The sequence below is a fragment of the Balaenoptera musculus genome, chromosome 3 (assembly GCF_009873245.2).
Source record: "Balaenoptera musculus isolate JJ_BM4_2016_0621 chromosome 3, mBalMus1.pri.v3, whole genome shotgun sequence".
Classification (NCBI taxonomy): Eukaryota; Metazoa; Chordata; class Mammalia; order Artiodactyla; family Balaenopteridae; genus Balaenoptera; species Balaenoptera musculus.
The window spans coordinates 8548916-8575332 of record NC_045787.1 but is presented as its reverse complement, the minus strand read 5'-3'; the positions used below and the strand labels follow the sequence as shown (position 1 = coordinate 8575332).

General features: G+C 47.0%; 1 protein-coding gene across 2 annotated transcripts; it reads left to right on the top strand.

Moving 5' to 3' along the window:
• Window positions 1-2277: 2277 nt before the first annotated feature.
• Window positions 2278-24626, top strand: CMBL (carboxymethylenebutenolidase homolog). Of its 2 annotated transcripts, none has more exons than XM_036848377.1 (6): window positions 2278-2480; window positions 14204-14437; window positions 16474-16581; window positions 20170-20312; window positions 22964-23055; window positions 24222-24626. In XM_036848377.1, exons 2-6 carry the CDS (start codon window positions 14223-14225, stop codon window positions 24399-24401), a joined length of 738 nt encoding a protein of 245 aa, XP_036704272.1. In that variant the 5' UTR covers window positions 2278-2480; window positions 14204-14222; the 3' UTR covers window positions 24402-24626. The 2 variants fall into 2 exon arrangements, with proteins under 2 accessions (XP_036704272.1, XP_036704273.1); XM_036848378.1 differs by lacking the exon at window positions 2278-2480 and adding an exon at window positions 5600-5703.
• Window positions 24627-26417: the final 1791 nt, after the last annotated feature.

Genomic DNA, 26417 nt, shown 5'->3' with positions numbered 1-26417 from the left:
CATCTGGGGAGTTTTTTTGAAATATGCTTTCCCCAGTGCCGCCCTGTAAGATTCTGGTTCAGTAGGTCTGAGCCCAGGACATCTGAATTTTACAAGTTCCCTAGATGGTTTTGATGGTCAGCTAAGTGGGTTTTGCTAGTCACTGTGATTCTCAAAGTGTGGTCCTTGGACCAGGAGCGCCAGCATCATCACCCAGAATCTTGTTGGACCCACAGATTCCTGAGGTCCCACCTGGACCTCCTGAATCAGAGGCTCTGTTTGCGGCCCAGCACTCTGTGATTTAATAAACCCTCCAGGGGATTCTGATGCGTGCTAAAGTTTGAGAACCAAATCTAGTCTAATCCCTCATTTCATAGTTAAGGAAAACGAGTCTAAGGAGAAGGGACACATCTTTGGTTTAATGCAACGAGATGGACACAGGAGGCATTCTCTCCTTGCACTCAGGTGTTCTGAGCAGAGAACACTCACAGCCTGTCTTGAGAAACCTCAGGTTACTACACTTGTGAAAGCAAGGTTTTCATCAACTAGAAGATGTTACATGCTCCAGTGACCCAGTTTGTAGTACAAAATGCCAGAGGAATCATTTTTTTTTTTTTAGGAGTGCAGATTAGGGAAAATCAAGAGTTGTAGCACTTAAGCAAGCTTCATGAAGAAGAATTATGAAAGCTGGAAAGTATTTGCATAAATGGAAAGAGAGAGGGCGGCCCTCTCCCCAAAGTGGGAAAACCACAGGGAGGAAGAGGAAGGACAACGAAGATTCCAGCCAGGTTCAGGGGGAAAGTGCAAGTTAAGACAAAGAGAAGACTGTGGGAGGGATCTGGGAGATAGTTTTAGGAAAATAGGTGGGAAAACAGTAGATAGAAATTGTTTTTGAATGTTGTAGCAGAGGTGTACTTTATAATATAGCGCTGTCTCGTAATATTGGAATCCACTGCACAACTTTGCCAATTGAGACTGATTTGGAGGCAACTTTTTAAAAAATTACTTTTAAGTACGTGCATAAGTTTAACACTGAGTTGGCAAATTTTGGCAAGGCATAGAGTTGCGAATATGAAATCCCTCATGTTAATAAGTGTTAATTAATGTCAGGAATGATGCTTGGAGAGCTAAATTTAGCAAATAGAGAAAAATGATGTGTAATCAGTCACATCTAGTCTTTCCATGTAACTGGTACTTCCAAGATGCTGGAAGATGCTTAGAAACAGTCTAATAGAAACAATTTTGTGTTTCGATGGAAACCTATGCTTGGCCTAGAGGTCACCCTCCAGGCTATCTGATTCTTGTCTTCCAATGTCTGGTAGCTGCTTTACAATTCTGTAAGTTGTAGGTAGATGATAGACAAGCAAATTGACCTCCTTCCCCATCCTGTGGAAAAAAAGCCAGTTTGCCTCTGTCTGCATTTTCCTTTCACCATTCCTTTACTCCATATGTGTGCACTTTTTAGAAACTTTCTTTTGAACTAGTTTTAACATCTGCCTGGTTTTCTCATTAATTAATGAGTACTGTAAAGTTTTCAACACAGGTCATTTTTATATCTGCGTGAGCATCATGATTTTACCTTTTTCTGAATATTGCCCTTTAACAATCAGATTAAGTCTCACAAACCTTACCCCTCGAGGCTTTTTATATTATTGATTTGCCATCCCTCTGCAGAAAAGATCTCTTAAGAAAAAGTCACCCTCAATCAGAATTCATACCTTTTCCAACTGGAAGCGTCTTAATTAGTAAGGCTCTATCTCACGGGTCAGGAGATCTTTGGTGAAATTCTTGTGGCGTCAAGAAGCTGCTGCTACTTTTCCCTCTGTCACTTATTTTCCTAATCAACATTTCTTCCGGTTTTCTTTCTTAACCCTCCTCTGTAGCCAATTGAATTGGTTATCACAATCTTAGGTGACCAGACAAAATATGGAGTGGCGGAGGAGGGAGGGAGGTCAAGTATGAGTATGTAGTCATCTACCGTTTAAAATAGCCTAATTTTGATTTACAGTAAAGAAGTCACAGGTCTCAGGAGCCAGGCGCACATGTAAATTTCATAGGCGGCCTGTCTTCCTCCTCCCGGTCTCCCTCCCCCCCCCGTCCTCGTCTCCCTCCCCTCTCCTCCCCTCTCCCCCCCTCTCCTCCCCTCTCCCCCCCTCTCCTCCCCTCTCCTCCCCTCTCCTCCCCTCTCCTCCCCTCTCCTCCCCTCTCCTCCCCTCTCCCTCTCTCCCTCCTACCCTCCTTCCCTCTTCCTCCCGACCTCCCCTCCCTGCCCCTCCCTCCGGCTCCAGCCTTCCCCGGCGGCTGGGAATCCAGGACAGCCACTGGTCCGTCGGGATCCCACCGCCCTCCGTCACCGCGTCCACTTCCGTCCCCGAAGGAGGCGCCTCCCCCTCGGCTTGCCCCTGACCGTCTCCCCTGTGTCCCGCGGGGCTGCGGCGTTGCCCGCTCCGGTCCGGCCTCCTCCGCGCGTAAGGACAGCGTCCTTCAGGCAGTTGGACGAGGTACGTGCGCTTCGCGAGCCCGGGAACGCGCTGCAGGTCCGCTCTGCTCTAACTTGCGCGTGCGTTTGCTTGAGGCAAAGTAGGTCTTTGCCGTGTGCACAGGTAATGAACCTATTAAAGTCCATTTCAACACCTGCTTTTATCAAAGCAGTACATTGTCACTGCAGAAAAGCAACCCCGCCTTCCTACTTTGGCATATTTTCCTGTATTGTTTAGCCATACATTTTGAATAGATAGTTGAAATCGTACTGTATATAAACTTGTATTCCTTTTTTTCCATTTAACACTATGTCATGATCCTTTCCTCCGTGCCATTAAATACTCTTTGTAACCGTTTTCCTACAGTTGAACATTTTGGTCGTATAGTTCTTACTACTGATATAAAAGTATGGGGGAAAAATGAGCGTATCTGCATCCAGCTCATTCTCCACATTTTGCAGCATTTATTAAGGACGGGTGTTAAGAGAGGAGGGTCCGGTCTAGGCGTGTAGTGTCCTGGATGCTGGGTCCGTGTTGCCAGGAGAGACTGTACCGTTCCCACTCGGCCATGTGGGTCAGGAGGTGAAGCGGTGGCCTCTCCCAGGCCTTGCTGACACTGGGCACTGTGATTTAGGGCTACTTGCTGATGGAAATGCCACCTGTTGTTTTCAAAGCCCATTTAAAGTAAGGTGGTCAGAAGTGAGCCCTGTGGGTATCTGGGGGAATGCCATCCAGGCCTCACAACTGTCCAAGAAAAGGCCAGAGGCAGCCGCATGATTGGCAGTTCACAGGCCAATCCAGCTTCATCCCACCTAGCTTTCTAATTAATGCTGTCAAGACCGTGTACCCTTTGGAAAACACCACCATGATTACTGAAAAATAAAAATAATTGAAGGAGTTGATGTTCACAGAACCATCTAAGGATAAGGAGGGGCCCTGCCTTCCCTGCTGCAAGATTGAAGATCAATTGCCATGCAAGTTACCGTGTTTACCCAGTAAAGGAAACCCCCAGCCTTCCCCTGCAGCCACCTTCGAGGTCCTGTATTATTATTTCTTAGTGTTGTTTTCGATGCCCTTTCAGGTGTTCCCATTTCTAAATATCTGAGGCTGCCAGCATTTTATTCCTAGACTTCTTTGCTTGTTGCATTCCCATCAACACCAATCCCCTTCGCTTATCAAAATCTGCTTCCTTATTTCTTTTGGAGATCTTCATTGCTTTGGGAGGTGTGACTTCTGAGTTATTTAAATCCTTGGGGGTATGAAAGCAGGAAACCACACTAGCTCAACCATACTTTACCACCCATTTCTCGCCTTCTGCCCTCCAGTGAGAAAAGGGGAATGTTCAATTACACAGTTAAAAGATAATTTTCAGCGAAAGGCAAAATCATGACTAATACAGATAGAAAAACGAGCATGTGTTAAAGATTCTATTTTATTCATTAAAGAGGGGACCAGGCAGATCTTATGACTGGCTCAGAAAAAGAAGTCAAGAAGCACACATTTGTTTGGAGTAGAAGAATGCCTCTGGATGGTACATCTTAGGAAAGGGGGGAGGGCACAGCAGCCCCTTGGAATTTGCAGATCAGACATGCACCAGTGATCCCCATAGGTCTTGACTTACAAGTTTGTGGAGGCATTTGCTGTGTGAAGGAGAACTGGAGGGTGTCAAAGAAAAAATTATTCATTCGTGACACTTGTTAAAAAAACCGTAAGGCAGACCTTATTCAGGACCATCGTGATAGGGATAGGGACCACTCCAGGGGGATCTTGCAGTAGGAGAGAGACACTGGGCTCAACTCTGAATATAAGGAAAAGTGGGAGTTTCCAGCCAAGGGGCAGAGTAGAGGGTCCATGGATGGAAATAAAGGGATTCCAGCTAAGCTGACCTAACAGGATTCTTGCAGAAGACAAGCCAGGGTGATCGGACATCACCTGGGGGATGATGGAGGATGAGGAAGCGAATCAGGTAGGAGGCTGGGGGATTCTGCTAAACCGACTTAGCAGGATTCTTACTAAAACTGGACAAAGCCCAAAAGTCAGGGCCTAGTTGAGAAGAGAGTTCAGAGGATCCTGACTAGAGTTCGGTCAAGGAGAGAATCTTTGTCAAGGGACCAGAAAAGTCAGTCTGTAGGGCATGGGTCTCGCAGTCATTCACAGTTATGTGGGATCTTGCATGGGTGTTATGGGGGAATCATGTACTTTAGTGCTGCATCCTGGGTGGCATTGACAAAGAATGTGCCCATCAGGGTCTCCTCTGCTGGAGCATGTCCTGGCCATCCCTCGTGTCATAAAGAGAACCCTGACTTCTGGAGGCGTTACTGGTGGAAACCACAGATCTGATCTCAGGGTGGCTGGAGCGTGTTGCCAAGTCCACCTGACGTGATACAGAAAAGCCCTTCTTGGTACATTTTATGAGGACCCCACCATACATGTCAGACCGACAGTCCCATCCCCTTACAGGAGGAAATCTTATCCCTCACTGTGACCTTATAATGTCATAGAAGAAACTCTGTGTTTCAATGCAAAAGTACCCATACACTATAGCCCACCCTTCCGGGCTGTCTGATTCTAGCCCTGTTCATTGTATTTGAGCTGTTTTGCAGCTCTGTGAAAGTTGGGGGTAACTGATAGGTTTGTAAATTCTGTCCTGTCTGGTGGAGAATTAATTGGCTTCCTCCCCTACTGTGGAAAAATTGGTTTTGTCTCCATTTACAATTCATCTCAACATCCCTCTACTCCATATAAATTAGTGCTCTTTTCTTATTTCCTTAGAACCAGTTGTAACATCTGCCTTATTTCCTCCTGTCATATGAGTAAAATACAATCCTTAATGTGAATTCATTTTGGTAACTGTATAGGAGTCATAGTTTTACTTCTTTTTCTGAAAATTGTGTTTTAACAAATGTGTCATTTGGGAGGGAAAAGAGCCCAAATCTTGAAATATATACACAGAAAGTTTACGTATAGTACAATCAGTAGAGTGTCAAGGGTATGTTTCCCAAGGCTCTTGCCCACAGAGAGACTGTCTGCCCTGCCCACTGCGGCCTTGGCCCGGGACACGCTGGCTGGGCTTGGCTGCTGTGCCCCGTGAAGTGTCTGGCAGGAGTCCAGCCTTCCTGTGTGGCACATCCAGGCCTCCCCAGCCAGCACCCCTTTCTGAGGGAGAAAAGCCTTTCAGGATCAGTTCAGAGAGTGGCTGTCTTGGCTGTAAACATTCCTTTTGGAAAGTGGATAGCAATCGAAGGTAAGTAAAAAGATTCGGATTCAAGGCTGCTTATTTTCTGTGGTCTTGCATCCTCACAGGACAGCCCAGGTAAGAAATCAGCCTGAGGAATAGGTTCTCAACAAGTAATATGCAGTGGGACCTAAAGTTTACTGCTATTGATACTGGACTGTTCTGACTTCTCTTATAATAGTTCTATAATGTAGTTTATGGAAACAAAACTATGAAAAATACTGTCAAATTTTTCTTTGATCAAATGACTAGCTCTTAATTTCTCTTTCCTTAAAATTTAGTTATTTCTAGTTATGAACATTGAGAACATTCTGGAAAGTACAGGATATAATGTAATAGCCACCTGTAGTCACATGATGCAGACTTATTTTAAAAAAAGATATTAACATTTTGTCCTGGGCTTTCCTGGTGGTGCAGTGGTTAAGAATCCGCCTGCCAATGCAGGGGACACGGGTTTGAGCCCTGATCCGGGAAGATCCCACATGCCGCAGAGCAACTAAGCCTGTGCGCCACAACTACTGAGCCTGTGCTCTAGAGTCCGTGAGCCACAACTGCTGAGCCCACGTGCCACAACTAATGAAGCCCATGTGCCTAGAGCCCCTGCTCCGCAACAAGAGAAGCCACCACAATGAGAAGCCCATGCACCACAACGAAGAGCAGCCCCTGCTCGCCGCAACTAGAGAAAGCTGGTGCGCAGCAACAAAGACCCAACACAGCCAAAAATAACTAAAATAAATAAATAAATTAATTTAAAAATATGTATTATTCGGGGGTTTTAGTATTTACTTAGCATCAAAAAACCATTGTCTCTCTTTTTTTTAACATCTTTATTGGAGTATAATTGCTTTACATTGTTGTGTTAGTTTCTGCTGTATAACAAAGTGAATCAGCTATACGTATACATATATCCCCATATCCCCTCCCTCTTGCGTCTCCCTCCCACCCTCCCTATCCCACTCCTCTAGGTGGACACAAAGCACCGAGCTGATCTCCCTGTGCTATGCGGCTGCTTCCCACTAGCTATCTATTTTACATTTGGTAGTGTATTTATGTCCATGCCACTCTCTCACCTTGTCCCAGCTTACCCTTCCCCCGCCCCGTGTCCTCAAGTCCGTTCTTTACATCTGCGTCTTTATTCCTGTCCTGCCCCTAGGTTCATCAGAACCACTATTTAAGATTCCATATATATATATGTGTTAGCATACGGTATTTGTTTTTCTCTTTCTGACTTACTTCACTCTGTATGACAGACTCTAGGTCCGTTCACCTCACTACAAATAACTCAATCTCATTTCTTTCATTGTCTCTTTATATAGCATTATGTTTTGAGATTTACCATATTGATAAATATATATGGAATTTGCTCATTGAACTGCTATGTAATGTTCTTTTTAGGAATGTATTAGCTGTAACAAATTACCGCAAACTGGGTGACTTAAGACAATAGAAATTTATTCTCTCACTGTCTGGAGGCCAGAAATCCGAAATGAAGGTGTTGGCAGGGCCATGCTCTTCCTGAAACCTGCAGAGGAGAGTTTTTCCTTGTCTCTCTCCTGGCTTCTGGTGGTTGCTGGCAATCCTTGCCATTCCTTGGCTTGTAGATGCATCCCCTCCAAACTCTGCCTGTGTCTTCCATGGCTATCTCTCCATGTGTGTCTGTGTCTGCATCCAAATTTCTCTCTCTTCTTCTAAGGACACCAGCCATGAATTAGATTAGCACCTGCCTTCATCAGGATGGCCTTGTCTTAACCTGATTCCTCTGCAAAGTCCCTATTTCCAAATAAGGCCACATTCACAGGTTCTGTGGGTTAGGACTTGAACAGTATCTTTTTTTGGGGACACAGCTCAACCCACGACAATGAATAAATGGCAACGTATCTCATTCTCCTGATGGTCGTAATATTGCTTGCAATTGTTGCCACATTTTGGTGGCAAGAACAGCCTTGCATACCCACTGCATGTGTCTGTGTGTACACACACACACACACACAAACACCACACACACACACGAGTGTGAAATTCTCTAGGGAATACACCAGTGGGGGGATTTCTGGGTTGCAGGGTGTGTTCATCATTGCCTTTGCTGAACTGCTTCCCAGAGTGTGTATCAGTTTACACTCCCTTCCGTTTCCGTACTTGGGCACCATCTCTTGTTGTTAATAGACTTATTGCCAATCTGCAAGAGGTAAAAGGGTATCTTGTTGTTGTTCTTGTTACAATTTCCTTAAATACCAGTGAGGTTGAGTATCTTTTCATATGTTTACGGGCCATTCAGGTGTATCCTTTTGTGAATTGCCTCATATCTTTGGAGCATTTTCTATTGGGGCTGTCTTTTTTTTGTTAATTTCTAAGAATTCTTCATATATTTTATCTGGATACTACGGCCTCTGCTTTGAAGATAATTTCTTCTTTTAGTCTGTATCTTGTTTTCTCAATTTCTTTACAGAGACTTTTATCTTACAGTGTTTAAAATTTAATAAAAGTTTGAAAGCTTTTTGTTGTGGGAAATCTCAAGCATGTATGAAAGTCGAGAGGGGCTTCCCTGGTGGCACAGTGGTTGAGAATCCACCTGCCAACGCAGGGGACACGGGTTCAATCCCTGCTCAGGGAAGATCCCACATGCCGCGGAGCAGCTAAGCCCGTGCGCCACAACTACTGAGCCTGCGCTCTAGAGCCCGTGAGCCACAACTACTGAGCCTGAATGCTGCAACTACTGAAGCCCGTGCGCCTAGAGCCCATACTCCACAGCAAGAGAAGCCACCACAGTAAGAAACCATGCACCGTAACGAAGAGTAGCCCCCGCTCGCCGGAACTGGAGAAAGCCCACGTGCAGCAATGAAGACCCAACACAGCCAAAAATAAATAAATAAATTTAAAAAAAAAAGGAAAAGAAAGTCGAGAGACTAGTACAATGGACACTCCTGAACCACCCAATTCCAGCACTGTCAGTACTTAGACACTCTCCCACAATCTCCACAGCCTACTGGGAAAGTCCCAGTACATACATCAGCATGTAGCTATAAAAGATAAGGACTTGTTAAAAAAAAACCATCACTGTTATAACATTATTCCTCCTTCCCTGTCCCCCCCCATTAAAATGATTCTCAATATCATCAAATATCCAGTCAGTTCAATTTTCCCCAATTTTCTTATAAGTGTTTTTTACAGTTGGCTACTGCTATGGACTGAATTGTGTCCCCTAAATTTACATGTTGAAGATGGTATTGGGAGGTGGGGCCTTTGGGAGGCAATTAGGTTTAGATGAGGTCCTGAGGGTGGGGCCCCCATAATGGGATTCATGCCTTTAAAGGAGGCTGACAGGATCGCTGTGTGTGATAGGCAGTGACTCACAGGGATTTGTTTTCTCACCTGGGTTGCTTGGTGTCCATCCCACCTCCCGAGGAGCCACAGAGTCCTCCTGCCCCTGTCATGACCCGGCAGAGCCCCGTCTCTTTGCCGGCCTCTCCCTGCTTGCGCCCTGCAGCTGGACCTGGCTGGGGGACACGGCCTCGCTGACCCTGCCTATGTCCCGGACCCTCATTTTCCACTTCTCTTCTCCCCTCCAACCTCCTCCTTCTTCTACCCTGATCTGTTGACTCTGCTTCTTAGTTCTCTGAGCAATCAGATGCAAGTGGGAACATCCACAACCTCCCTCCTGGCATCACCCACCCACCTGTGTCTGTGTCCTCACCCTCTGCCTTCCCTCCCAGGGCTGTGGGAGGACCTGCGCAGTGCCTCCTCTGCTGTGCTGGCCTTACCCCTCTCTCCAGAGACCAGTGGTTCCCTCTCCGTGGTACATTCTCATCCATAAGCCAATATGCTGACATTTCTTCCATGAAGAAAAAGAAAAAAAGAAGACTTGTTTCCACATCTTCCCTCCATCTTTTGCTCACTCTCTTTTTTAGGGCTGGCAACAGTCTAGAGAGAGCTTTCTGTATTTCCTGTCTCCCCATCTCTCTTCTGTCTCAGCCCCCGGCAGTCCCGCCCTCCCTGATCCTGCAAACCTGTTCTGGACGCCCTCAGCCTGACTTCCACCGTGCAGAGCCTGGTGGGCAACCCTGTCTGCACCCTCGGGTCTTCCTGCAGAATGTTGCACGGTCTACACTCTCCCTTTCTTTCTTTCATTTTTATAAAAATTAATTAATTATTTTTGGTGCATACACGTTTTTTCTTTTCTTTTTTTTCAAGTATAGTGGATTTACAATGTTGTGTTAGTTTCAGGTGTACAGCAAAGTGATTCCATTATGCTTACACTCTCCCGTTCTTGAAGCCCTTCCTTGGCTTGGCTCCTGGACACCACACCTGGGGTTTCCTCCTCTCTCACTGGCCCATCCTTCTCAGACACAGTCACTAGTCCCTTTTTTACCTCCCCAAAGGAAGTCTTAAGTACTGAAGGACCCCAGGGCTCCACCTTCTGCATTCTTCTTTATTGTTATTCCCTGAATGATGTGATTCACTCTCAAGGTTGTAAATACTGTGTTCAGCTGATTCTCATTATTCACACAAGTTATGTTCGGTAAAGTTGCTGTGAACGCTGAACTAACTGCTAGTGGACCACAGGGAAATGCGGTCAGTTCCTGCGAGCTTCTGGTCACGTTTCCATCAACTCATCAATACTTAACCTTGTTTTGTTTGTGTTTCTGTATGAAGAAACACAATGTATATTTACTATATATTGTTGATTCATTAACATTGACTCATGGCCAACAGCAGTGTGACTCACACCTGAACAAAGCTTGTCTAACCCGTATTTTCTCCATAAGGCACATCACAGCCTTCTTGCACTTAGATCACTAGATGGCACTTTAGCGCTGCCCATGAAATCACCAACAAAAAGCACAAAATTACCAAAGGTGTGGCACTAAATAGACCATGAGAAGGACACTTGTTTACAGCATGAGAGCTGAAACAGGAAGACAGAGCACAGCCTTGTTCGACCTTGACTGGGAACGTGCATCTCAGTGACTCAGATTTTTTGTGGCTCTACACAGATTTGTGGATGATGCAAAAGCCCGGCAAGAATTGATTTTGGAGTTACGAATAAATTTAGCAAGTAGGCAAATTCATGAATACAGAATCTGCAAATAGTGAGGTTCGACTGTGTACGCTGATCACTCCCAAATGCATATCCTCAGCTTGGACCCCTGCCCTGAACTTGTGCGTTGTCATCCAGCTGGCCGCTGGACATGAATATGAATGTCTCATAGACATTTCAAACTGCTTATGCCACAGCCTGAAGTCCTGGTCTCCTCAAACCTGCTCTTTCGGCACTCTCCCCTTTTCATTTAGACATTCCATCCTTTTCCAGTTGTTGCTCAAGCAAAAGACCTAGTCACCACTGACTCCTTTTTGTTAAATATCCCATGCATGCCATCTCTCAGCAGAACCAATTGGCTGCACCTGAAAAATCTATCTAGACCCTGACCTTTCTCGCTCTTTTCACCATTACCATTCTCATGGCAAGAATTTGGCTTTTTCAGTGTGAGATGGAAGCCGCTGGAGGATTCTGGGAAAAGCAGGGTTCCCCACCACTCTCTCTCCCTGATACTTCTGTTCCAACTACACTGTTCCTTGTTGTTCCTCAAAAACCGGAAGAAAGTGAACACTTGTGATCACCTAGATTCAACAGTTGTTTGCAATTTGCCATAATTGCTTTATGTTTATGTATGTCTGTGCATGTGTGTTTTATAATGATTTGAGGGTAAATTGCAGATGTTGATACTTCATCCCTTACTTGAGCACACATATTTTAAAAATAAGAACATTCTCCTACATAACTTCTATTACCACACTGTAGAAAATTAATATTAATTCGTAATATCAACTATCATCCATAGTCACTTCCTCACTTGTTCCCCAAGTGTCTCTTATAGCAGTTCTTAACTTGGAACCAGGATGTAGTCAAGATTCACACGGTGCATTTGCTTTCATTTCTCTTTAATCTCTTTTAATCTCGAGCTGTCTCATCACCTTTTTTTTTCTTTTATATTGATTTTTGAAATTAGGAATTTTTTAAAAAATTAATTAATTAATTAATTTATGGCTGTGTTGGGTCTTCGTTTCTGTGCGTGTGCTTCCTCTAGTTGCGGCAAGCGGGGGCTACTCTTCATCGTGGTGCACGGGCTTCTCATCGTCGTGGCTTCTCTTGTTGCGGAGCACAGGCTCTACATGCGCAGGCTCAGTAGTTGTGGCTCACGGGCTTAGTTGTTCCGCAGCATGTGGGATCTTCCCAGACCAGGGCTCAAACCCGTGTCCTCTGCATTGGCAGGCGGATTCTTAACCGCTGTGCCACCAGGGAAGCCCAGGAATTTTTTCCTCTCTTTCATTCTGCATATTTGTCAGTTTTTTCTGTTTCTAAATTTATTAGCATAAAGTTGTTTATACTAATTTTTTTGTGATTTTTTTTAAAGGGAAAAATCTGTACTTACATCACCTTTTTCATTCCACATATTGTTATGCTGTTGTTGTTGTTATGTCTTTATCATTCTTTCCTTTTTATTGATCGGGTTTGCTGGAGATATACCTATTTTATAACTTCAAAAATCAGATTTTAATCATTTTCTGTTTCTCCATTGTTTATTTTCATCTCATTATTTTCTCCTTTTGGGTTTATTCTAATTTTTCCCCTCACTTGAATTGAATGCTTAACTTATTTCCATTCTTCCCTTTTGTCTAACACATGCAGTTGAAGAGGATCAAAGGATGCCATCTCAAATATGGCACTTTGGCATATTGATTATTTTGAGCTGAAGGCAATTAGGAAAAAGCAGATGCAAAAAGAGTTTTTCTCCCTCCCCCTTTCTGCCTAAAATTAGGGCATAAATTCCCTCTCCCCCATGAGGGGAGCAACTCTTATCACCAGATTCCCCATATATTTCCCAGTCATGTCTCCACAATTTATCACCCTTTGTTAAAATGCTGTATAAACCATGTGTCTAACTGCTTCTTAGGTTTTCACTTCTTTTCTGCAAAACCCCTGTGTGCTAAAAATTAAAAATATTAATAACGTGTATGCTTTTTCTCCTGTTAATATGACTTTTGTTGGTTAAATTCACAGGCCCTCAGTTGCTGAACCTAAGAGGGTAGGGGAAAGTGTTTTTCTCTCTGACTGCAATCTAGGGTGTCAATATTTCTCTAAGTACCAGTGTATTGTTTCAACTTTTTGCTACAGAGTGTTTTCATTGTAATTCGGTTCTAAACCTTTTGAATGTTTATTATAATTTCTTCATTGTGCTAATATAGCACGTTTTATATAAAATTTTTGCTGACTTGTGTTGTGGGTTAATATGTGGGCAGTTTGGTAGCTGTTCACATCTGCTTGAAAAGACTGTATATTCTCTAATTGCTAATGAAGAGATCTCTATCTTTGGGTTCAGCCTTCCTAGTTTTTCCTTTCCAAGGAAACCTCTTTGAATTAAAAACAAAAATTTAATTAGAGAATCTGTCTCAAACAGTGAATTTAATATATTTATGTTTGTTTGGATTTATTTCAGCCCACATTATTTTTTGCTTTATGGTTGATAGGTTTACTGTTCTTTTTCTTCTCCTTTCCTGCTGTTTGTTTGGTCAAGTGTGTTTGGGTCTCTTCCTCATTTCTACCCCATTCCCACCATCAGTCTTCCTGATGAGTGTTTATTTGGAGCACTTCCTCCTGTGAAGCTATTTGTAGTAAGCATCTCTTCAGTGGGAAGCATTTTTCGGCCTGGATTGTGAAAGTCTTGCATTTGTTTCTGCCAGGTGCCCAGGGATTTCACTGCCCAGGGTCCACTGTTCCGTCAGTTTCTCAGCCTAGGTATTCCTACTTCAAAAGGATGGTGCAAATTTGGGGGATTGGTTTTTTTGTTGTTGTCGCTGAAGACTTTACATTCATTTATTTTCCAGTTTTATTTTATTATTTTATTTTTTACGGTTTCTTTTTTCCTTTCCTGGGCTTCCTTACCATATTCCTAGACCTGGTTGGCAGAGTTTTTCTTTTTCCTTTTTTCTTGTGTTGTTTGTTTTTAATTTTCTCCACTAAATATGAACCTTGGAGGGCTCAGACCTTGTGTGGGAAAGTCTCAGTTACAAATCCCTGTCTCAAGGGGTCCCAAGGCCTCACTGGACACAGAGTCCTAAGCACTGGTTAGGTGAGAGCCTGTCTCTGGGTCTGGCCCTGTCCCCAGCATCCTGGCTCCCTCACATCTGCTCCTGCCACCCTGACCCTGACCTCCAGTTTCCTCTCTCACCCGGGGATGGGGGTTGCTTCCTTTTCCCTCTGAGCTCCACCATTTTAATTTTTATTTGTTGGTTGCATTCATTCTGGTATTTCTACTGTTTGTAAAGGGAATGGATTCTTATTAGCTTAATCTTATTACCCAGAACCAGAAGTTATCATTGATTTCTTGCATGAATACACTATAAGTATAGTTAAAATTAATTTTTTCCTGTACTCCTGATTTTAGTTTGCTCATTGTTTATAATCTTTGGATGTGCACTACTCAGAGTATAATGCACGTGTCTCTCTCTGTAGCCCGACATAAACATCTCCAATGGCTAACGAAGCTCGTCCTTGTCCATGTGACATTGGCCATAGAATAGAGTACGGAGGGTTGGGGCATGAAGTTCAAGTTGAGCACATCAAGGCTTACCTCACCAAATCCCCCGTTGACGCTGGCAAAGCTGTGATCGTCATTCAAGATATATTCGGCTGGCAATTGCCCAATACCAGGTATATGGCGGACATGATTGCAGGAAATGGATACACGTACGTATAAAATTCTTCTTTTTTTTGTTTTTTGCTTAAATTCATGTAAATTTCTGTATTTTGTTCCCTTCAAAGGAAATGAAACCGAAAAACCCTGAGTATATTCTGATGTACATTATCTATTTTCTTATCTCACTGGGGTGCAGGTAAGTGGAGAGTGTCATATACGACAGTCAGTGGCCAGTGGAAGCCAACTGCTCCCAACCCAATGTCTGGGCTTCAGGGCCTCCTAGGATGCTAGCCCTGTAGACGTGTTGGACGTTGAGAGAGTTATTTCCCGATGTGAGGCCCTGCGCAGACACTGGTACAGGACACCTGGGGCAGAACTCGCCAGCTCTGAAATGGATCCATTACTTGGCCCTTGAAGCATCTCTGCCTGGGGTCAGCTTTCACACACAGGACACACATGGTTACGTGGCCTGATCTGAATTAGACTGGCTTCCAGAACTGGCAGAGTGAGACCTCACTCAGCTCCCAAAGGCTATCTCTTTGTCACATTGTGTGACCATGGCCACCTCTGGTGAATGCTGTCACCTGTTTGCTTCTCACCGCTGTGGTGTTGGTAGCAGCTTCAGTAAAGCAGGGAGGAGAGAGAGGAGGGACCATTCCTTCCACTCCGGCTTCACTAAGCGTAACACTCAGCGAGCCCCGAGTGTGGTGCACCCCAATTCCCTTTGTTTTCTTAAAAAGAGGAGCTGAAAACCAAAGGATGCACCTATCTCATTTTCCTACAAAGAGAAACCCATTTAAAGGAAGCACACCCACTGCCGTGTGATGCAATTTCCTGTTGACTGGAAAGAGGAAGTCCACTTGAGTTTTCCCTTTTTCATGCCCTCACGTTTCTTCTTGTAGATGAGGCAACTTAACTTTCCAGGGGCAATACCAGTAATAAAACAATAGCCAGCCCTGATTGCTTTCTGGCTCCGCCAGACCCGGCACTAGGGCGTTCCCGGGGTTATTGCCCTTCATCCTTCCAACAACCCCGACAAGGCGCGGCTGTCACTGTTCCCATTTTGATGGTCAGGAAACCGGGGCATGAAGGCAGAGGTCTCAGTTGCCCCAGGTCACCCGCTGCAGCGAGGAGACTGGATGGGACGGTGGCTTCTGTTGTCCTGAGTGGGTCCATTAGCTGGAGACAGAACATAAAAATGAGTAAAGATGCCTGTGACTTACAAAGCCTCTCACCCTTATCTAAGTATTTTGCCTTCAGAATAATCCTCTGAGGGTGCACGGCTCTGTTAGATCATCAAGAAAAAGAGGCTAAAAGTGATTAAGTGACTTGTTAAGGTTTCAGGGCAGGACGGGGCAGTACTGGGCCCTGAACTTAGATTCTTCTGACCCAGATTTCAGTGTTCTTCCCCCCACCCCTGCAGGAGAGGCTGTGTTCCTCCATCCATGGCCATGACCTTTACTTCAGGAACCGGCTCTCTGGCCGGGGCCGCGTTGCCCCACCCCGGGGTTGATGCGGAAGGAAGGTTGACACGGACCCCGCAAGCTGCCTTGTCTGCTCCGCGGCCCCTTTTAGAGCCTGCGTGAGACCAAACCCGCCGGGCAGGACACTGTGCCCTGTTGGCATCCTGGGCGGAGGCTGGGAAATCGCTTGGTCATGGTGACTGGGCGGCTCACGAGGTGTGCCCTCTGGCCTGAGGCTAATGCGAAAGGCCAGCTGAGAGGTGCGACTCCTCAGGGGCAGGAGGGGAGCCTGTGTCCACCCGCCCAGGCCCTCGCCGCCCGGGGAATCCTTGTCCTGGGCGTCACAGCTAGCGGGGAGTGTGCACGACCCAGGCCTCGGCATTTCAGATGCGCTGGGCTCTCGGCCGGCTGCCAGAGGCCCTGCACCTTCGGTTGTGAAATCCGAGATGCTCTGGCCTGGAGCCAGTTGGCCTCTTTGCTGCGATCACAGCTGGCCCTGTGACCACTACCTTTCTTCTCCTGTGGTCCAGAACCGCCAACGTGACAAGTTCTTAATGAACATAAGCAAATATGGAGTCCCAACAGCTCCGAAACTAAGAAGGATGAATGTCCCTGTTTTACAGAACCATTGTTCCAGACTTCTTTGTAGGGCAGGAGCCGTGGCACCCCTCAGGGGACTGGTCCACCTTCCCGGAGTGGTTGAAGACAAGAGATGCCAGAAGGATCGATAAGTAAGTTCCGAGGACGTTACCAGCCAGCGTGGCTGTCTTGGTGGCGCCCCAGGGCCCCGGGAGCAAGAGGCAGGAGGGAGAGGAGGGTCCGGCTTCCTCGGTCACCCACCTGCCCGCCCTCCCGCTGTGTACGACCTCAGAGGCCACGGCTCGCAGAGTCCTTCCTGAGGCGTAAAGGAAACCGATTTCGTTTAGCACAGTCTTTGCAGCGGAGGGTTGGTTAGAAACCAACAAGTACCCTGCTGGCCAGTAAGTTCACTTGCTTTCCTCTCTGGGAAATGCTTCGTGGCACCGATGCTGAGAGAGCTTCCTTGAAGTACCTGGGGGTCCCATTTTCCTTGACAGTTGGGCTATAGGGGTCCATAGATGAACACTCCCTCCTTCCCCTCTGGTTGCAGAACCAGTTGAAACAACAGGCAGAGAAGAGAGACTAGAGAACACGTCAGCCCCACTTCCACTCCGCTGATTGGAAACTGAGGCCCCAAGTGCCAGCCCCTCTCCCCAAAACCCACCCTCCCACCCCCCGCCTCGGGGAAACCGGGTCTTTAGACCAGACCCACCAGACCAGGACTGCGGTCTTGCCAGGGTCCAGGGAACGTGGGAAGAAAAGGGGCGGATCGTCCAGGATTGCAGCCTTTTATTAAAGTGGCTCCACCCAGGCCAGAAGCAAGCACCGGAGGGCTCAGTGCCGCTCAGATCCCCTCTTCTTTGTCTGGAGGAACAAGGATGGAGCGGGGAAAGAGGCAGGGATGTTCTCCAGTGCCAAGCTCCTCCTGAACAAGAAAACCTGAGCCCAGGGCAAAGGGGTCCCCCAGCCCTAGCCCCCGACTCACCTTGACCAGGCACCCTCCCGGACGCTGTCCTCTCCCATCGTCGGACGTCCTCGCGTCACGCACGTGAGCCTCGTGTTTGATAAGCTGTCCCCCGAGCCCAGGTTGGGGCCGCTGCTGCTAACACGGCCCTCTGCCTGTGGCCCCTTGGTCCCCGGACCTCTCTGCTCCTCCAGAGCTGACGCCAGGGCTGCTGGCCCCTCCTGCTCCTGAGCTGGCGGACCCCGGGCGGGCCTCTGCCGCCGAGCGCGGCTCCCGGCTCCTCGGCCTCACCTGCGTCCGCGTGCGCCCCGGGGCCAGACTCCCCTGCGCTCTGGCCACCCTCTCTCTGCGGGCCTGTGCGGAGCGGCAGTGCGCCGCGGCGCGGGCCGGGGTCTCCCTCGGGGCTCTGCACAGTCCCTCAGACCCGGAGACGCCGCAGGCTGCCCTGGGGGCTCCCAGCTGGCCGGGCAGTCAGCAAGTAGGAACCTCGGGGCCTTGCTGGCGGCGGGAGACCAGGGCAGCGGCCCTCTTTGGAGTGGCCTCTAGGGTGCGAAGCGCCTTGTCTTAAGTCCCACCCTGGGGAGTCTCACGGCAGGGGTGTGGAGGCCCGGCTCCTTCACCCCCAGTCGGGGGCCGCCCCAGCTCCAAGTTCCCCGGTTGAGGCTTTTGTGGAGACTGCACCACAGCCCAGCTTCTCTCTCTGCCCTGCTTCCTCCCTTCCCTTCCCCAGGGTGGGCTCTGAGATTACTGGGGACCCAACTTCACGCACCTTGATCCATTTCCAGGCCTCCCTCCCAGGGACTCAGACTGCAAGCCCTGGAAAAACAAAATGAAGCAAGAAGTTATGAGTAAAATACAAGTAGAAACACAAAGAGAACCAGAGAGCCTGTGATGTGAATATGAAATTCAGCTTTGCGTGGAGGGGAATAGTTAGGACATTTTGAGGAAAAGCCTTGTGGGGCTGCTTTCTATTTGTGAGCACAAATCAGGGTGATCCTTTCTGGCGGGCATTAGAGCAGCCCAGAGGTACCTCTCCACAGGGGATAAGGAGAGCCACACATTTTAAATCAAAATGAGACATAAAATGGAGACACTAACTTGGAAATTAGACTGAAGTCCTTGTGTCTAGTCAAGTGTCTTTTGTTTGAAAGAAAACCCATCTTGAATGCTTACTGCTTAAGCAGTCATGGAACTTATTGGCTTATAGTACTGAAAAGAGGTAATTTCTGGCTTCAAGCAGAGGTTGGTCTATAGCTCAGAAAGTATCCCCAGGATTCGACCTCCCAACATCCCGCAGCACCCTTGTCTGATGCTGGCTCCATTGTCAGGCAGCGTTTGCCTCTGGGTGGCAAGATGGCAGCAGCAGCTCCAGCCTCCCACTGGCTCCTTTCCCAGCAACCCAGCAAAATTCTCGTTTTGTCCTGATGGTTATGACTGGGTCACAAGTCCATCCTTGAACCAATCGTTGTGGCTAGAGATTGCTATGCTGTGATTGGCCAGGCCAGAGCCATGTACTCCCCTCCTGGAATTGAGCCCCCCAAAGTATATGGACCGAGCATGGGGAAGGGAGGTTCATCCAAAGCTAAGTTCTGGTGTTCCCAGGAAAGTGGGGAATATACTCAGCAACAAAAGCCAAGATAGGTTCACTCGAGTCAGTTAAAGAACGTTTATAGAAATGCCCTCTTCCTTCTTGTCCCCTCCAATTATGGCAGTTATTCTTAAGATCAAAGCATTCGAGAAAAACTGAAAAACCAGAATGACAAAAACTATTCCTTACTCCATTTTATTTTGCAGAATTACTTAATTACAGCTCTTCTAACACTATGAAAATAACTACTTGCACACAGAATGGTATGATACATATGTTTAAATGTGTTCAAAGATATCTTACGATTAAAAGAAAAAGAACGTGCAATAGAATTGCTTTCTCCTTTTTTTTTTTTTTCTTAATTGCAAACAGACAGCATTTCTTCCTTATCAGATCCAGCAGAACTTTCCGGGCCGGCCTTGCAGCACTACCTCCATTTTGGCATCGTGCTTCTAGTTGCAGAAGCTGTATGAGTTCCAGACAACCAATTTGCAAATGAACCATTTGCAAGGCCAGAGCCACTGTTCCCCGTCTCCTCGGGCTTGCCTCTTCCTGGTGGCTTTCCAAATACTGTTGTGCTCTTTGGGCATGGGAGGAAACAGGCGATGCAGAGTTAGGGTGTCGGGCAGGGGGATGGAATGTGCTGAGTCAGACAGAGCTGAGGAGCTGCCTCCTGGTTGAGGCTGGTCCCTGTTGAGAGAGAGGAGATGGAGGAGCTCCCTGGGGCCGGATCTTGGGATGAAGCCCTAGAGCCGTGCTGTGGCCTTGGGCCTTGATCTATCCTGAGGCTGTGGAAGGCTGTTGCTCAAGATGGTATGACTTGTGCCGCCCTGTCAGGTGGTTGGAAGAGGCTGGGCTTGGCAGAGAGACTTGCCGGGGAGAGATGTCACTTGTTACTCGTCACCCGGGCAGGAGGTGGTGAGAACGGAGCTCTGAAAGTAGGAATCTCAGAAACTCAAGGAACAGCTGCTGAGAAGCCCTGTTACCACCGGTGCTTGCTGCCCAGTGCACTTTCAAGGGGCCACAAAATACCTCTTTTTTTTTTTTTTTTTTTGGCTGTGCCACGAAGCTTGCTGGATCTTAGTTCCCCCACCAGGGATTGAACCCGGGCTCCGGCAGTGAAAGTGCGGAGTCCTAACCACTGGACCGCCAGGGAATTCCCCTTGAATAACTTTTCTTTCATTCTAGAGAAGTTGACGCGGTCTTGAAGTATCTGAAACAACGTTGTCATGCCAAGAAAATTGGCGTCGTGGGATTCTGCTGGGGTGGAGTTGCTGTCCATCACGTGATGATGAAATACCCAGAATTCAGGGCAGGGGTGTCCATCTACGGTAAATCTGCCTTGTGCATTTTTACACAATGAAAACTGGAGGAGGGGTTGAGTGACAAAGGCCACGAGCCTCTTCCCAAACTGAGGGTCCTGGTGTAACACAAACCCCAGTGGAGCAGAGACGGCCTATCTTAAGGAATTGGTTTTAAAAATCTGAAGGTAGAGGCGGAAGTATGTAATATCTAACCAGAGGGAACCCGGGTCCTGACGGTGTGCCTTTGGGAGAATCCCCTAATCTGAGGTCTCAATTTCTTTACCTAGGATGAAGGGGATAGCTTTCTTTCTGTGATAATGGTTAATATCAAGAAATATTTTTATGAGCAACGGCTATGAAAAGATTTTTCCAAGATATGACTAATTCTCAACTACTCATGCATGCGTGCAGTCCTGCACACACACACACACATACACACACACACACACTATGTATATACACATGCATATATGTGTATATATATGAAAAGAGGGAAAGGGAAAACCCACTCTAAAATGTAAATAGCAACATAAACATTTCATCCAAACAAACCAAATGTATCACACCAATGACATAAGAACATTATATCTGTGTATAGAAATGGTTACTAAGTGAGGATATGGAAGCATCCGACCTCGGCTTTCTTTCGTGATAGTATATCCAACAGTTATACTAATGATTCTTATTTGGCTTAATGGTTCCTCACTGTGGTATTTTCGCTTACTTTTAGCATTAAAAAAACCTTTACCTGTTTACTCACTCAAAGGCAGTAGCAAGCTGCCAGTTGCCGCTGTGCACAACGGGGCTGGCAGCCCTCGCGGCGCCTTTGTGTGAATTAGCACAAGGCGCTCCGGCGTGGACTGCTCGCCGGCGCCCCCTCGTGGCCGCCGCTGCGCAGTGCGCGACTGCAGAGCCGGGCGGGACTTGGAGCCCAGGGGCCTCAAAGCGCTGTGCAGCCACCTAACGTGGCCTTCACAGAATAGGGCGGAAAGCGTGGCCCTCTTGCCCGTGGCTCCCTGCATTCTAGAGAGGACTTACAGCTAAGGGGAGGCTCTCCGGGCTACTTGGCTTTGCTATACTGCCAACAGGAAGTGGAAAACAATTTTTTCCCCTCCGTACTGACTGGGATTCTCTCTGACCACCCTGGAGTCAGACTCCGCTGTGAGTCTTCCTTCTGAGGAGGTCCCGACCTTGGGCTCTCTGCTTGGCCCACTGGGTCAGTTTAGCGAGAACTCCCCACCCTTGATATGTGATCAAAGTCCTCATGTCCCCCCCCCGATGCCTTGTCACCCTGGCCTGCCTTCAGCAAAGGCTTTGTCAAATATTGTCTGGCCAGAATCCCCGTACCCCGATGATTCCTTAGTAATTTTCCATCCACCGGCCCCCATCCTGCTCCTTGGCGGTAAATCCCACTTGTCCTCGCATTTGGGGTTGAGTCTGGTGTCCCTCCTCACTGCAAACCCTCATTGCCGTGGTCTCCTCGAATAAAATCTTGCTTACTGTCTTTTTTTTTTTTTAACATCTTTATTGGAGTATAATTGCTTTACAATGGTGTGTTAGTTTCTGCTTTATAACAAAGTGAATCAGCTATACACATACATATATCTCCATATCTCCTCCCTCTTGCATCTCCCTCCCTTCCTTACCATCTTTGACAAGTGTCAGAATAATCTTTTCTTTTTTTTTAATAAATTTATTTATTTTATTTATTTATTTTTGGCTGCATTGGGTCTTCGTTGCTGAGCGCAGGCTTTCTCTAGTTGCGGCGAGCGGGGGCTACTCTTCGTTGTGGTGCGCGGGCTTCTCATTGCGGTGGCTTCTCTTGCTGCGGAGCACGGGCTCTAGGCGCGCGGGCTTCAGTAGTTGTGGCGCGTGGGCTCAGTAGTTGTGGTGCACGGGCTTAGCTGCTCCGCAGCATGTGTGATCTTCCCGGACCAGGGCTTGAACCCGTGTCGCCTGCATTGGCAGGCGGATTCTTAACCACTGCCCCGCCAGGGAAGCCCAGAATAATCTTTTCTTTAGAACTCCTCTCATCTCAGAATGACAATGGAGTTTGAAACTTTTACTTATTTTCCTATAGGAGCGGGCACACTCAAAGTTGTCTGAATCCCCAAAGTCCAACATGCTTCTGACTAAATGATCTCTAAAATTCTGAAGGCACTTTAGAAGGATGAAAACTAATTATGAATGACCTGCTGGGACCTGCTGCCGTGCCCAGGGACTTCACACACGGTCTCCTCTGAGCACAAATACCCCATCAAACACTGACGTCAGAACCTTGGGGCTTGAGTAAACCGTGAGAAACTTCCAGAAAAGCGGTGGTCAGATGGTCCAGATTAGAAAGTTATCACCTCTTGGTAAATGAAGGCGCGTCCCAAGAGGGAGCATTTTTCAGGCTGCTCCGTATCTTTACCTGCCAAGCAGCCGGCCAGGTCTGCAGCCATCATTTAATGGCCTGATTCCTGGTGAGTGAGGCGGAGAGAAGGGAGCTCAGGCTCAGTAACTTTCTCTTTGAGCCAGTTTTATAGACCAGGCCACTTTTGTGGAATTGCTAAAAAGAAGAGACACAAAACCCCCAAAGCACATGTTTTTCTTTGAAAAATCTAACTCACGTCGTTTTCTGTGGCACATGTACGGGGGTCATACCCTGTGTCCCTGTCCCCCCCCCCATTCTCCAGGCATCGTCAAAGACTCTGAAGACGTGTACAGTTTAAAGAACCCCACGTTGTTCATTTTTGCTGAAAACGATGCTGTGATTCCTCTTGAGCAGGTAAGTTGGCGTCTTGACTCTTCTCGTCTCTGTGTTTAATAGCACGACTTGACATTTTGGGGGAAACATCCGAAGGATTCATTTGTTGCTCCAGATATGTTTCAACATTAAAGTTTTAAAGGTGTGTTTTATCGGGGACTTTGAGGGGTACTGTTACCCCCTAAGTGCTCCTGCCATGGCTGGGTGGCTGGTTACTTCCCTGCCCGTGCCCCCTCCGCGTGGAACCCATGAGTTATCATAAGATCTCTGTCCTTAAAGACTCAGCTCTGTTTGTTTTTTTAATTAAAAAATTTTTTTATCAAAGTATAGTTGATTTACCATGTCGTGTTAGTTTCAGGTGTACGGCACAGTGATTTGGTTACACATAAAATATATATATATACATATATACGTATATGTACATATCTCTTCTTTTTCAGATTCTTTTCCCTTATAGGTTATTACAAAATATGGAGTATAGTTCCCTGTGCTATACAGTAGGTCTTTGTTGGTTATCTATTTTATATATAGTAGTGAAGACACAGCTATGTTAAATCCAGTATGTTGATAAGGAAAAAGCAGACGGAAACTGTGGTTCAAAAGCAGTTGTTTAGAAATTACTGTTGTTATTCATAACTGATACATTTTATTGATATAAGTTTTAAACAACTTATATTTGAATCTATTGAATTACATATTGAATACATTGAATATGGTATATGCAAATAGATTGAAGTATATATTGAATAATATATAAATATATTAATACAATTTCAAATAATTGATGATGTATCTTTTTAAAAAATATTTATTTTTACTTATTTGGTTGCGCCGGGTCTTAGTTGCGGCACGTGGCCTCCTTAGTTGCAGCACGCATGTGGGATCTAGTTCCCTGACCAGGGATTGAACCCGGGCCCCCTGCATTGGGAGCGTGGAGTCTTAACCACTGCACCACCAGGGAAGTCCCCTGATGTATCATTTTTATATCGCTCTGAATTCTCTCCTTTGCCAGAGGTGAGGACTGTGCCGGTTGTAAAATTAAAAGTGAAAAATTCATGATAGCTATGGAACTTAATTTAAAGCACAGATGTTAAAGCTCTTTGATGAGCATTCAGGGAAGATTTGGAGAATGGAAAATATTGCTAGAGGGTTAAAGTCCTATCATCATGAAATCTTTTGCCAACCAGGTCTCTTTGCTGACTCAGAAGTTGAAAGAAAACTGCAAAGTGGAATATCAAATTAAAACGTTTTCTGGGCAAACGCATGGGTTCGTGCATCGCAAGAGAGAAGATTGTTCGCCTGAAGACAAGCCCTATATTGATGAGGCGAGAAGGAGCTTGCTCGAGTGGCTGCACAAGTACGTGTAGCCAAGGCCAAGGGCAAACTTTCTCAAAATAGCTCGCATCCAGAAATTTGCTTTGAAATGCTTAGATCATTTGATTTCATGTTCACTTTACAGAAGATGAATCAAGGAATCCTGAAATTCATCTGAAACACAAATTCAGTAGGAAAAGTTAATGTATGAAATACTTTAACCTTTAACATGTGCATAAATAAAAATTTTAACAACAGGTCAGGACCTGAAGAATTTGGATGGTAGAGTAATGTCCTAACTATGAGTAAAAACCTAGAGCTATCCAGGGACCAGCTCACAGCTCGGGTATGGCCTTCCCAGCCTTGAATTGAGCACATCCTCTAAAACGAATAACTTGGCAAAACCGTGAAGAGCATGAAATGTAAACTCAGGTAAAGCCCACCTTAATTGGACTTTTTTAAAAAAAATTAATTAATTAATTATTTATTTATTGGCTGCATTGGGTCTTTGTTGCTGCGCGTGGGCTTTCTCTAGTTGAGGCGAGCGGGAGCTACTCTTTGTTGCGGTGCGCAGGCTTCTCGTTGCGGTGGCTTCTCTTGTTGTGGAGCACGGGCTCTAGGCGCACGGGCTTCACTAGTTGTAGCACGCGGGCTTAGCAGTTGTGGCTCGCGGGCTGTAGAGTGCAGGCTCAGTAGTTGTGGCGCACGGGCTTAGTTGCTCCGCAGCATGTGGGATCTTCCCGGACCAGGGCTTGAACCCGTGTCCCCTGCATTGGCAGGCGGATTCTTAACCACTGCGCCACCAGGGAAGCCCAATTGGACTTTTATCTCTGTCTTAATACAGATGAATTTGTCATGTTCATATATTGCACTATGAGAAATTTTGAGATTAAAATAGGGTTTTAATGACTGACCTAATCATATCAAGCTAAAGACTTAATTTTTGAGTTTTTGAATTTGTGGCTTTTTCTAAAAGCTAATAAAAAACGATGGCTGAGAGTTGCCATCCAGCTGTCTCCTTGGCAGTGGTGTTTCAGACACTGACATTTTCCGCTCCCTGGGGCTGGGGTGGCATCACAAATCTCTCCTGTGTTCAACCAGAAGGGTGGTGTCAAGGGTAAAGTTTCAGTTTTTACATTTAAATTAATTAAAATCAAATCAAATCAAAGCCCCAGCTCCTCGGCAGCCCTCACAAGTCAAGCCCTCAGTAACCAAGGGTGGCGGGTGGGAACCGCATGGGGCGTGCTTGTCTGCACTGGTCAAGCCACTTCACCTGCTGTAGCTGCATCCTGCTGACGCGCAGCTAACCCCGTCATCCCCCACGTGACAGCCCAGCGGTCGTCCTTCTCAGTCCCGGCCCAGAGGATCTCTCTACCTGGCCAAGTGCTCACGACTAGAGCGGGTAGCCGTCCCTCCCGCTGGCCCCCAGGCCGTGCAGACGCTGGAGGGCTGCCTTTCTCCCCACCGGGCCGGCCCTGCAGGAGGCTCCTCACCCGGTGGGGCTGCGGGGAGGGGCCGGCTTGGGTCCTGGCTGGAGGGTGGGCTTTCAGCCCAACGTGCATGGCTGACTGGGGGCCGTTTCTTGTCAGGCCTGGGGCTCCGGGAGGGACATCGGGGACATTTCTCGTCTGGAAGCCGGGGAGCAAGGAGACCCCGGCAGCCTCAGGGAGCCGCCCCTCATCTTCCGTGGTCGCTGGGCCTGCAGAGGCCCCGGGAAGGGGTGCGGGCTGTCGTTTTTCCTGTGAGAGCCCACGAGGGACAAGATGCCGCCCTGGAGAGGGAGGGCGCGGGGGGCCAGGGCGCAGGGGTGCGGGCCTGAGCCGGGCGGGGACAGGGAGGAGAGGAGGGGCCCAGGGCACCTGGAGGAGAGCTGGGAGGACACGGTGAATGGCCCAGAGCGGGAATACTGCAAGACAAGTGCGGCTGTGGGGAACAGAGTTCGGTTTGGGCCCAGCCTGGAAGATCAGTTAGTTAGGTTTTCTTGGGCCGCAAGTAACTGAAACCCCGACGAACAGGAGCTAAGGGAATAAGGTTGAAGTCTCTCCCGAACACCCTTCAGTGGATCAGGA